This window comes from Hemiscyllium ocellatum, chromosome 18 (assembly GCF_020745735.1).
Source record: "Hemiscyllium ocellatum isolate sHemOce1 chromosome 18, sHemOce1.pat.X.cur, whole genome shotgun sequence".
Taxonomy (NCBI): Eukaryota; Metazoa; Chordata; class Chondrichthyes; order Orectolobiformes; family Hemiscylliidae; genus Hemiscyllium; species Hemiscyllium ocellatum.
The window spans coordinates 57,728,260-57,740,542 of record NC_083418.1 but is presented as its reverse complement, the minus strand read 5'-3'; the positions used below and the strand labels follow the sequence as shown (position 1 = coordinate 57,740,542).

At 40.5% G+C, this 12,283-nt stretch overlaps 1 protein-coding gene across 1 annotated transcript in view; it reads left to right on the top strand.

Annotated features, from left to right (window-relative positions):
• LOC132824312 (doublecortin domain-containing protein 1-like) overlaps positions 1-12,283 on the top strand; it is a 115,382-nt gene that overhangs the window by 84,752 nt on the left and 18,347 nt on the right. Inside the window, exon 12 of the mRNA XM_060838658.1 lies at positions 4,677-4,841. Coding sequence (XP_060694641.1) covers positions 4,677-4,841 — 165 coding nt within the window. The remainder of the gene's footprint in view (positions 1-4,676; positions 4,842-12,283) is intronic.

The following is a 12,283-nucleotide window of genomic DNA, read 5'->3' as shown; positions in this document are numbered from 1 at the left end:
ATTTTAAATGCTATAATTGTACCGATCTCTACCACTTCCTCCGGCAGCTCATTCCATACATGCACCATCCTCTGCGTGAAAAAGTTGGCCCTTGGGTCCCTTTTATATCTTTCCTCTCCCGCCATAACCTATGCCCTCTAGTCCTGAACTGCCCTACCACAAGGAAAAGATCTTGTCTATTTATCCTATTCATGTCCCTCATGATTTTATGAACTTCCACAATGTCACCCCTCAGCCTCTGACGCTCCAGGGAAAACAGCCTCAGCCTATTCAGCTCAAATCTTCCAACCCTGGCAACATCCTTGTAAATCTTTTTTGAACACTTTCAAGTTTCACAACATCCTTCCAATAAGAACATAGAACATAGAACATAGAACAATACAGCACACAACAGCCCTCCTCACTGTCCACAACTCCACCAATCTTCGTATCATCTGCAAATTTACTGACCCACCCTTCAACTCCCTCATCCAAGTCATTAATAAAAATTACAAACAGCAGAGGACCCAGAACTGATCCCTGCGGAACTCCACTTGTAACTGGGCTCCAGGCTGAATATTTACCATCTACCACCACTCTCTGACTTCGACCGGTTAGCCAGTTTTCTATCCAATTGGCCAAATTTCCCTCTATCCCATGCCTCCTGACTTTCCGCATAAGCCTACCATGGGAAACCTTATCAAATGCCTTACTAAAATCCATGTACACTACATCCACTGCTCTACCCTCATCCACATGCTTGGTCACCGACTCAATACACAATCTCCCACTACTGTCCTTGATCGGACCTACCCTCGTTCTCGTCATTCTCATGTTTCTCACATACGCATAAAATGCCTTGGGGTTATCCTTGATCCTATCCGCCAAGGATTTTTCATGCCCTCTCTTAGCTCTCCTAATCCTTTTCTTCAGGTCCCTTCTGACTATCCTGTATCCCTCCACAGCTCTGTCTGAACCCTGTTTCCTCAACCTTATGTAAGCCTCCTTCTTCCTCTTTACTAGACATTCAACCTCCCTCGTCAACCAAGGCTCCCTCACACGACCATTTCTTTCCTGCCTGATAGATACATACATATCAAGGACACGTCGTATCTGCTCCTTGAAAAAGTTCCACATTTCCACCACATCCTTCCCTGACAGCCTATGCTCCCAACTTATCCTCCTCAAATCCTGTCTTACAGCATCGTAATTTCCCTTCCCCCAGTTGTAAAATCTACCCTGTTGTGCGCACCTATCTCTCTCCGTAACCAAGGTGAAAGTCACAGAATTGTGGTCACCATCACCAAAATGTTCACCCACTAACAAGCCCATCACTTGTCCCGGTTCATTACCGAGTACCAAATCTAATATGGCCTCCCCTCTGGTTGGACAATCTACATACTGAGTTAGAAAAGCTTCCTGAACACACTGCACAAACACCGCCCCATCCAATCTATTTGATCTAAAGAGCTTCCAATCAATATTTGGGAAGTTGAAGTCGCCCATGACTACGACCCTGTGGCTTCTGCACCTTTCCAAAATCTGTTTCCCAATCTGTTTCTCCACATCTCTGCTGCTATTGGGGGGCCTATAGTAAACACCCAACAAGGTGACTGCACCTTTCCTATTTCTGACTTCAGCCCATACTACCTCCAAAGGCAGATCCCCCTCAAACTTCCTTTCTGCAGCTGTTATACCATTTCTAATTAGCAATGCCACCCCCCCCTCCTTTTTTACCACCCTCCCTAATCTTACTGAAACATCTGTAACCAGGAACCTCCAACAACCATTCCTGTCCCTCATCTATCCACGTTTCCGTGATGGCCACAACATCGTAGTCCCAGGTACCGATCCACGCCTTAAGTTCACCCACCTTATTTCTGATACTCCTTGCGTTGAAGTATACGCACTTGAGCCCATCTCTGTGTCCACAAATATTCCCTGTCAGTGCTACCTTCTCCACAGCCTCCCTACATTCTTGGACATCCTGACAAACAGCTAGCTTACTTGCTGGACTACAAGTCTGGATCCCATCCCCCGTCAAATTAGTTTAAACCCCCCCGAAGGATACCAGAATTGCATACAGTATTCCAAAAGTGGTCTAACCAATGTCCTGTCCAGCCACAACATGACCTCCCAACTCCTGTACTCAATACTCTGACTAATAAAGGAAAACATACTGAACTCCTTCTTCACTGTCCTATCTATCTGCAACTCTACTTTCAAGAAGCTGTGAACTTGCACTTCAAAGTCCCTTTGTTCAGCAACATTCCCTAGGACCTTATCATTAAGCATATAAGTCCTGATTTGCTTTTTCATAATGTAGCACCTCACATTTATCTAAATTGAACTCCATCTGCCACTCCTCAGCCCATTGGCTCATTTGATCAAGATCCCATTGTAATCTGAGGTAACCTTCTTCGCTGTCCACTACACCTCCAATTTTGGTGTCATCTGCAAACTTATTAACAATACATCCTATGTTCACATCCAAATCATTGATATAAATGACTTAAACTGAAGAGGCACCTATATCCTTGCAGGAAGTTGCTAATACCACTGAGGAGGGTTCAAACTAGTGTGGCAGGGCAGTGGGTACCAGAGCATGAGGTCAGCATGTGGACAGAAGGTAGAGGTTAATAGGATGAACAGGTAGGGCTGGCTTAATGAACAAGATGCAACTATAAAAAGTGTATTTAGAAAAGCAGGGGGGAGAAATAATAAGATGCTGGAGGGCATGATAGAGTATGCAGCCAAAATTCTTTATACAAATGCATGGAGTGTAAGGGACAAACTAAATGAGCTTCAGACGCAGACTCAAATTGGAAATTATGATATAGTAGCCATTACAAAGACATGGCTGTGGGTTAGTCTGGACTGGCAACTAAATATATCAGATCATAAAGTATACAGGAGGGATAGAGAAAATGGCAGAGCAGGTGAGTAACATTGTTGATTAGAAACAGAATTACTTTTATAGTGAGGGAGGATTTAATGAGAGGTAAGTGCCCACTGGAGACCTTATGGGTGGAACAGATGAACCACAATAAGTAATAGCTAAAACCACAATAGATGTAATATATAGGCTGCTGGTCACTGCTCAGCGATGTTATGTTGTATGAGGGCTGAAATTAGGCAGTTATGTAGCAAAAGCAGAGTAGTATTAATGTGGATTTTAATCTTAACATAGACTGGGAGAGATAGACAAGCATCTCCCGGAAACGTAAATTTCTTGAATGTGTTGAGGATAGTTTCCTACGGCAATATGTCTCTGATGCGACAAAGGGACAGTTATATTGAATCTAGTAATGAGCAATGAGTCTGATTTAAATAGTGCCCTAATAGTTTGTGATCATTATATGATTGAGATTCATGTTGTGTTTGTGAGAGGTAAACAAAGATCAGTTACTAGAATTTTGGATTTAAATAAGGTCGACTTTAATGGGATGAGGCAGAGATTGTCCATGGTAAACTGGGAAGCACTTCTAACAAGTAAAACAATCGAGGAAGAATAGAGGGTGTTCAAAGAAACATTAATGCTATTCAGAAGCAATTTGTATCCATGGAAAGGAAAAGCTTCACCTCACAAAAAAAAATGGGTATCTAAGGAGGTAAGGGCAGGAAAAATTGCAAAGAACAGTACAGATCCCAAAGAATGGGACAGATACAAAGACCAACAAAGGGCCATAAAGTGGCTTATAAGAATGATGATGAGGGATTATGAAAAAAAACCTCACAAGAGACATAAAAGACAATGAAAAGTAATTTTATAGTTGTATAAAGAGTAAGTGGCTAGTTAATGTTGGCCCATTGAGAGTGGGGATATTGACAGTGACCATAGGAAATGGCAGAGAGGTTTTGATGGGTCAAATAGCTTTCTTTTGGTCCTATGTTTTATGACCTTACTGTCTTACTAGCATCAACAGACAATTGACAGAAAACAGAGAATTTGTAGAAATGGGTTCTCTGATTGGCATAATGTGACAAGAATCCATGCTAGGACCTAAACAGTTTACAATTTACTTCAATGGCTTAGGTGGGAGGAGTGCAGCCTAGTATTTACAGATTTACAGATGACACAGAGGGAAGTATGTTTTGAAGAGGACATAAGGAGCTGACAGACCATTATTGACAGGTTGAGTAAGAGGGCAAAAATCTGGCAGATCAAGTGCAGTGCTATTCACTTTGGCAAAAATAATTTTTTAAGAATTATCTAAGTGGAAAACAATTGTAAATTTTGAAATTGCAAAGGGATCCAAGTGTTCTAGTAGATGAGTCATAACATGTTAGCATGCAGGTACAGTAAGTGATTAAGAAGGTTAATGGGATGCTATCTGTTATTATGAGAGGAATTGATCATAAAAGTAAGGATGTTACACTTCAGTCATGTATTTGTATTACCTTATGCATTCATATTCAGAGAGTTGGGGATTGAACCTTCAATTTTCTGACTCACATGAGAGTACTACCCACTGAACCACAAATAACACCTGTTTCAGCTAGCAAATCTGGTGAAAAATCAGAAAGGATGTAAACAATAGGGTGAATAGGTGCTTTATTTTGAGGCCATTTACTGCTCCACTTCTAGGATGGATGCAAATAGAATGAAAACCAAAGGAATATCAGTCAGGTTGTCTTTTATCATACACTCACTTGCCAACATAGTTGATTACTGTGATTCATGTTTCCACTCCTAGACTGGGCTGAGCCATCGACCCATGGGACTGACCATTTGGTACAGAGATTACCCAGGATCACCACAGAGGACTTGGAGAGTATAGACACTGAACTCATTAGCCTCATTGTCAGGAATCCCGTAGAGGTCTGGGTCTCCTGTGGTGAATCATTTGTGCCTTTGAGTGGTAAGAACTTACTATTTGCCAATTTGAGTTTTAAAAATGTGTGTAGCTTGGCGTTCATGCAGTGTTTTCACACAACACTTCATTACATAGCCCAATATTTTTGCATTTGAAACAGAAAACTGTTGAAAATACTCAGGTGGCTAAGAAGAATTGCCTGGAAACTTGAGCAGAATTTTATCCCTCAATAACTTGTGGTTTGGGATTAGATGGGATATTCCTGTAAATTATCCTGATTGGTGCAAATTAGGGAGTTAAGGATGATTTAATTGAGATTTTCTGGATTATGAAAATAATTGATGGAGCAGGTGGGGCAAAATGTTTTCTATTGGTGTGGTCTCCATGAAAAAGGGACATAACTTAAACGGCAGAGCAAAGCTATTCAGGAGATAAGTTCTGAAATACTTCCTTTGGAAAGGGTGGATGAAGTGTAGAATGTTCTACCTCAACAGTCAATAGATGCTAGTCTAATTAATACACTGAATCTGAGATGAGTATGGTTTGTCCAGGCAAGGGTATAAAAGGATATATAATCAATGTGAATGTCAGAGTTGAGCTATACATTAAGGAAGGTGCAAACAAAATCATTTTGACTTGGTGAAATAGTATTAAATGGGCGCAGACCAACCAATTCACATTGCAATAAGTTTATTAAAAATTGAGAGGGTGGTATAACAACAGAAAGCGTCTTCGTCAGCTTCCTGCTTAGGGAGCAGTGTTGAACATCAGTCACATTCTGCCACACCAATTATTTTCAGCACTTGAGCTTACATTGGTATTCCATACTATGCTGTCTGTGAAAAAAGATCCATTGTGCATATGATTATGCTTTAGTTTATTACATCCTGTGGAAGTGGAACCCAAAGGTGCAGATGTGAAGAAATATCTGTGGTGCAGTCAAACCTTACAACAGCTCTTCCTCATGGATTTCTGTGCTGCACTATTTTTAACAATGAACGTTTTAGCTCTAACAGAAAATTTACAACAACCACCTGGCAATCAAATTCACTGATATAAAACTACGGAACAACTTCACCGAACAAGTTGATTAAAAGATATCTATAAAACTGCAAAACACAGCGGAACAGCATGTGATAAATATTTCACTATTTAAAACAAGTGACTACTTTCTAGGGAGGCATATTCTCGGCTGCTGCTGAAATGATTAATTAATTACAGGTTAGGAATGTGCTTACTTTTGAAATATAATAAATCCTGCAGCTTATTGTCTCATTTAACTTATTACGCTTTTTCTGGTAGCATTCATTAAGACAAAGTAGCAAAGTAGCCTGGAGGGAGTCAATGCCAAATGTCCCTATATTGTAAAATATATCATGGAAAACTCCTCATTGTTTGCAAATGCCAAAATTGTAAACTATTTCATTGTCTTCTCTGGATCCTCATGGCTGGGGAGTCCAATGCAGGTTTGGCATGGATGTTCACAGAGTGGGCAGTTCATGCAGTCAATGTTGGTGCTCAGGAAAGCTTCTGACACGTAGAGTCATAGAGTCATAGGGATGTACAGCATAGAAACAGACCCTTCGGTCCAATCCACATTCGGCCTTTCATTGGGCAGGTTGGATGTTGTGAATTTGGTGTAGATGCTGTTTGAAATATGCTGAAATTTAAGTGCTTATCTCTACATGACATGGTCAGTTGCAATGTCTTCCCAACAGAAGTGGTCTGCAGTGCAATTTGTAAGGGTCTTTTTCAGATGTTCACATATTATTTGGCCGACCAGTTTGATCTTTTATCCTTCAGACAATTGGCTGCTACTGGGGAGGCAATGGCCTTGTGGTATTGACACTATTAATCCAGAGTCTCAGGTCATGTTGTAGGGGCTTGGGTCCAAATCCTGCCATGGTAAATATTGCAATTATACATTCAATAAAAACCTGGAATTAAGAGTCTATTGATGGTCACAAAACCATTGTCAATTGTTGGAGAAATCCCCATCTGGTTCACTAATGCCCTTTTGGGAAGGAAACTGCTGTCCTTGCCTGGCCTAGCTTACATGTGACTCTGACTCACAGCAATGTGGTTGACTCTTAAATGGGGAATTAGGGACGGGCAATAAATGCTGGCCTAGCCAATGATGCCCACATTCCACAAATGAATTCAATAAAAAATTTGCTTGGGATTGCTACATAACATATAGCTCACATTCAAATACAAGTGAATCTAACATGATTGAAAAGCTCAGGAAGGAATCCTCTCTGGAGTTTTCTGATGAAGGTTTGCTTCTGTGCTTTCAATGACTGAATAACAAATCATCATTTTTGTGGAACACTACAGAGATTTGAGGAATGAGATCAGTGAAAAAACCTGGCAAAATCTGGAAAATATTTAGGTTTAATAACATTGGAGCATGACTTATCCAGTCAAATAAACCAATTTTCTCAGGTTTTTTGAATTTGATCATGGGATGTGAGGGTCGCCATCTGGGCCAGCATTTATTGTTCATCCCCAATTGCCCTGGAGGAAGTGGTTATGAGCTGTCTTCTTAAACTGCTGCAGTACTGTGGATATAGGGCTACCCTCCATGCTGCTAAGAAGGGGATTCCAGGATTTCTATCCTGTGACAATAAAGGAACAATATACTGTAGCTCTAAGTCAGGATGGTATGCGACTTGGAGGGAAACTTGCAGATGTTGTGCTCCCATGACTCTTTCACCTTGGCCTCCCTGTGATAGAGATTGTGGATTTGGAAGGGCTTTTGAAGGTATCTTGATGCATCTTGTTGATGGTATATCTGTCACTATGTATAGTAGTGAAGGGAATGACAGGATATTTTACTTCAAAGACAGAGGGGAATCCATGAGATATGTGATGAGCAAAGAGATAGATAACTGCCAAAATGAAACACACTAGGCAAAGTCTGAGTTTTAAATACAAATACAGGTGTTCGGATGCTAGCAAACATTTTGAAATATGCAAACGGCCAAGGTCATAATAAATCATTACTGATCATGGTGTTAAATTGCAAAGGAAAAGAAGTTACCTCAGACCAATGCATGGTACACCAGTCATGCACACCTGAATAAGGAAAAACAATCTGACTTTGTTGGTGATCATGTAGTGAAGTTACTTCAGGGCCTTCACATTATTCAATCCATTTAAATGGTGGAGTCAGACACCAACATTCTTTTTCACACAATTTTCAGTGGAGTAGCATTCTATATGACATCATCGAGCCCTCGTATTTAATTTTGCATTTCTGCTGTCTTGCTGTTACTGGCTGTGCTGCTTTGTTATGGCACACGGATAGCAAGTCAAACCAAATCAACCTCAGTACCATTGAACTTATAATACGGTGATTTTAAAATACTCAATGACTCTTTGCGGTAATGTCCCTACCCCTGGATCAAGAGGCCTGCGTTCAAGTCCCACCTGCTCCAGAGGTGTACAATAACATCTCTGCACAGGTTGATTAGAAAAATAGATTAAAAATTACTCGATTCTTCTCACCAGACCTTACAAATAGCAGATCTTGGACACCAAGTTTAATTCCAGTCTACTAAGGCCAACATTTCATTTTGCCTTCTTAATGACTTGCTGAAATCTATGTACTAAACTTCTATGATTCATGCACAAGGACATTCAGGTTGCTTTGCATCTCATAATTCTGCAAATTCTTCCATTTTGTAAATGCCCACCATCACATCTCTGGTAAATGTCCTTCTTCCATCAATCCCGCCAATCATTGTGACAATTTGGTAGGCCGCATTAATGTAACTTCTCATTCTTCTAATCTACAGAGAACACAGGCACAGTCTCCTCAATCTCTTCTCATAACGCACTGTTGCCATCCCAGGAATCATCCCAGGGTAAACCCATGGTGCATCCCCTCTATACTTGGCAATAGAAAGGAGACCAAAACTGTAATAATATCTTTGGTACAGTCTCATCAAGGGTTTATACAATTGCAGAAAGAATCTTTACCCCTGTACTCTAATCCTTTTTCAATAAAAGCCAAGGAAGATGTGGGTTCCTAATTGCCACATCTGCATGTGAGCTTATAATGAACAAAGCACCCGGAATTTATTTGTATGTCAACACTTCCAATCTCTCACTTTTTAAGAAATAATCACATTTCTGTTTCTTTTACCTTCACATATTTCCAGCTGCCATATTCCTTACCCACTCTCTTAACATGTTTTAATTTCCTCGAAGTCTCTTTTCATCCATCCCACAAATTTACAATCCCAGTTTTGTGTGGCCAGCAAATCTTTATTTTATTTGATCCTCACATCCAAATTATTAAATGGATGCTGCCTAATATGGGCCCAAGCACTGATCCATGTAGTAGCCATCGAGGCACAGACTGACAACCTGGAATGATCCAGTTATTCTTTCTTTTTCTTGCTCTGTCCTTCCATAAGTTCTTATTCCATGTCAATTTAATTATAATCTCTTATTCTGTGTTACTTTAATTATAATTAGTTATTGCACCATTTTAACATATAAAATAATATTAAAGTCCCTTCTGCTTTTTAATTTTCAGTTTTACTGCCTGTGAAAATACTTCAGTATGATTGTCTGTTTACACATCTTGCTACACACCTGGAGACTCCTTGATTTGACAACAGATTTAAACTGGTGTTGGAAAAGGAGAATTGAAAGTCCATCTCTAAATCCTTGTGTGCTCTTTCTTTGTGGCCGTTTGTGTCACTATTGACCGCAGTTTAGACCGGTGCCTTTTTCATTATAAGCTCACATGCAGATGTGTCAATTAGGAAGCCAAATGGCATGTTGGCGTTTATTGAGAAAGGATTAGAGTACAGGGGTGAAGAATCTTTCTGCAATTGTATAAAGTTTTGATGAGATTGCAGTAGCAAACTAATTTAATTATCTTCCTTTGTTTCAATATCAGTTAGTGGCGTTAATATCCGAACACCAGAAGTACCATCAGATACCTTTAGAGGGCCCTATGTACCTGTGTGTTTTCAACTGTTCTGGAGATAATCAGTACTCAGTTTAGTAAGTAAAAACTGCTGATTTCTAAAGTGCCTGCTATGTCGAACTTTTACAAAGAGCAGCATAGAAGAAGCCTTTTAACCCATCCGATCCAAACTGTTTTTTCACACTCCACCTGAGCCTGCTACTCGATCTCCACCTCTAACAACATATCCTTCTATTTCTGTCTCCCTCATGTACTGATCTAGCTTCCCTCAAATGCATCAAACTATTGTTCACCTCAGCGACTCTAAGTGGTAGTAAGTTCCATATTCTAATCATGCCAAAGATGATTGAAGGCTCCAAATTTGGGACTCAACACAACCCATCGCTAGGCTCTTTTGGTTGATGGTGAAAGTGAAGAGCCATTCAAACAGATCCCTTTCCAAATGGTCTTTAGCAGGATCTGACAGCCATCTGTGTGATTTTCTGGTGCAGTACATAAATTCTCAGCCTCTTCTAGGGTAGAGAGGTGGTTACTGGAAAGAATTTGGACTCACTTCTGTTTGTATCTATGTCAGTGTGCTCATCACCCTCAGCACTCCATCCAATGGGTTCACCAGGAGCCCTGAAATATTGTGTGGTCCAAGCCTGATTTGCATTCAGTCAATGAGCTACTCAATAATGCCAAGAGCAACTTGTCAAATTAGATTTAGGGTAGGAGTAAAACATTCAACTACGCCACAGGAAGATCAAGCTAATGCTAGGCAATGAAAGCAGGAGGGCAAGGTGCACCATCCTAGAGTCTCCTGGTTCCACATTACATAGTATCCTATGAAAGATTGCAGCTCAGCTCTTTAGGAATCTTGAGCATTCATGCATCTCAATGGCCTACTCCTGCTCCTAATTCATGTGTTCATATGTTAGTTAGAAAATGATGCCTGCTACCTGCTCTTCGTATGTCTAAGTCAGAATGCTGGGGGTTTATTTGGATTCTAGAAGAAGCTGATATTTGATTGTTGAGGAAGTGTTCCACTATTGGATATATATTTTAGAATGTAAAGTTAAACTGAGGACTTGTATGCCTTCATGTGCTGGACATAAATAATCCTTGTCATGAAGACGAGGTCACATGTCTTCAGGAACCCAGCTAGTATTTATTCCTCAATCAGCATCACTAAAAACACATCATCAGGGTCATTAACACATTCTTGTTTATGGGAGCTTCCACTGACCATAGTTGTTCAGCATATTTCCCTGCATTACCAAAATACTTACAATTCAAAATGGTTAATTTGCTGTAAAACTGAATGTCCAGCATCCATCCTGAGATTGTGGGTCACCATTTCTCAAAGGTGCTAGTCCACTACTGTACTCAAATTTAAGTGGCACTTTCGTATTATTTACAACTTTCAAAAGACATTAGGGGTTTGCACGAGTGTACATTTATCATTGAAGTACAGTGTGCCACTTTAGCCTCCAAACTTGGTTTCTGACTGTGTTAACAGATGAGCTACAGATGCCCACACAATAGTCACATTGTAATTAATTTTGTGTTGTCATGGATTTTCTGTGGCAACACCCCATGTCGGTGCCACATATATAATTTGCTAATATAGAAACAAAGGAATATAGAATATGGGAGCAGGAACAGGCCATTCGGCCATTCAAGCCTGCTCCACTAATCAAAATGATCATGGCTGATCATTCAATTCAGTATCCTGTTCCTGCTTTCTAACCATATTATCCATTTTAACATTCCAAATTGTGAAATTTAGAGTTCTCTTGCTTTGACCACAAATATGGTAATCCCACTGGGGATCCCAGCTAGCAGAATATGTGTCAGGTTATTGTTCGGGCAACTTTTCTAGCCCCTTCCTCTTTGGGGTGAGCAGAGGGTATCCTAGAAAGTACTACTCAATAACAAATGCTGTTGCCCAACACAGGCATCAGGACATCTGCGTACAGATTCTTGACTAGAGACTGCCAAGTTGCAGCCTGTTACTGATCTTCTTTCGCCATGTCAGTTAGTAAATGGATCCTGATAGAAGCCTGCTGATGCCATTATTTAAGGTTGGGACCTTGAACTATGGTCATTGTCCCACTGATCTTGACAGTTTGGTGGTCAAGGTTTGGTGATGTATCCAACGATGATGACTGGGAGCACTTTGCTGCCGTAACCTTCTCTCCTTATAGCAACAGGTGAGATTCATCGTCTCCCTTCAGCTGCACTATCACTTAGGACAACCAAACTGGAAAATCTTCACATATCCCCAATGGCAGCATCAAATAAAGTCAGCTGCATTAGACTCCGTGCCCAGACTGTTAGATTCAATCATTGTCACCGGAACCAGTTCAATGAAAGTGATGCTCAAATATCTGATCTCCCAGAATGAAAATGAACCATTTCAGAACAACCTAAGTTCTTAATTCAAGAAGACAGCTTTTCATCAGCTCAAGGTTGACTCCCAAAGGCAAATATAGAATATCAAGCATGTGTGCATTGGAAGAGAACACCTGCTGAGCATCATGACATGAACTCCCCCTGT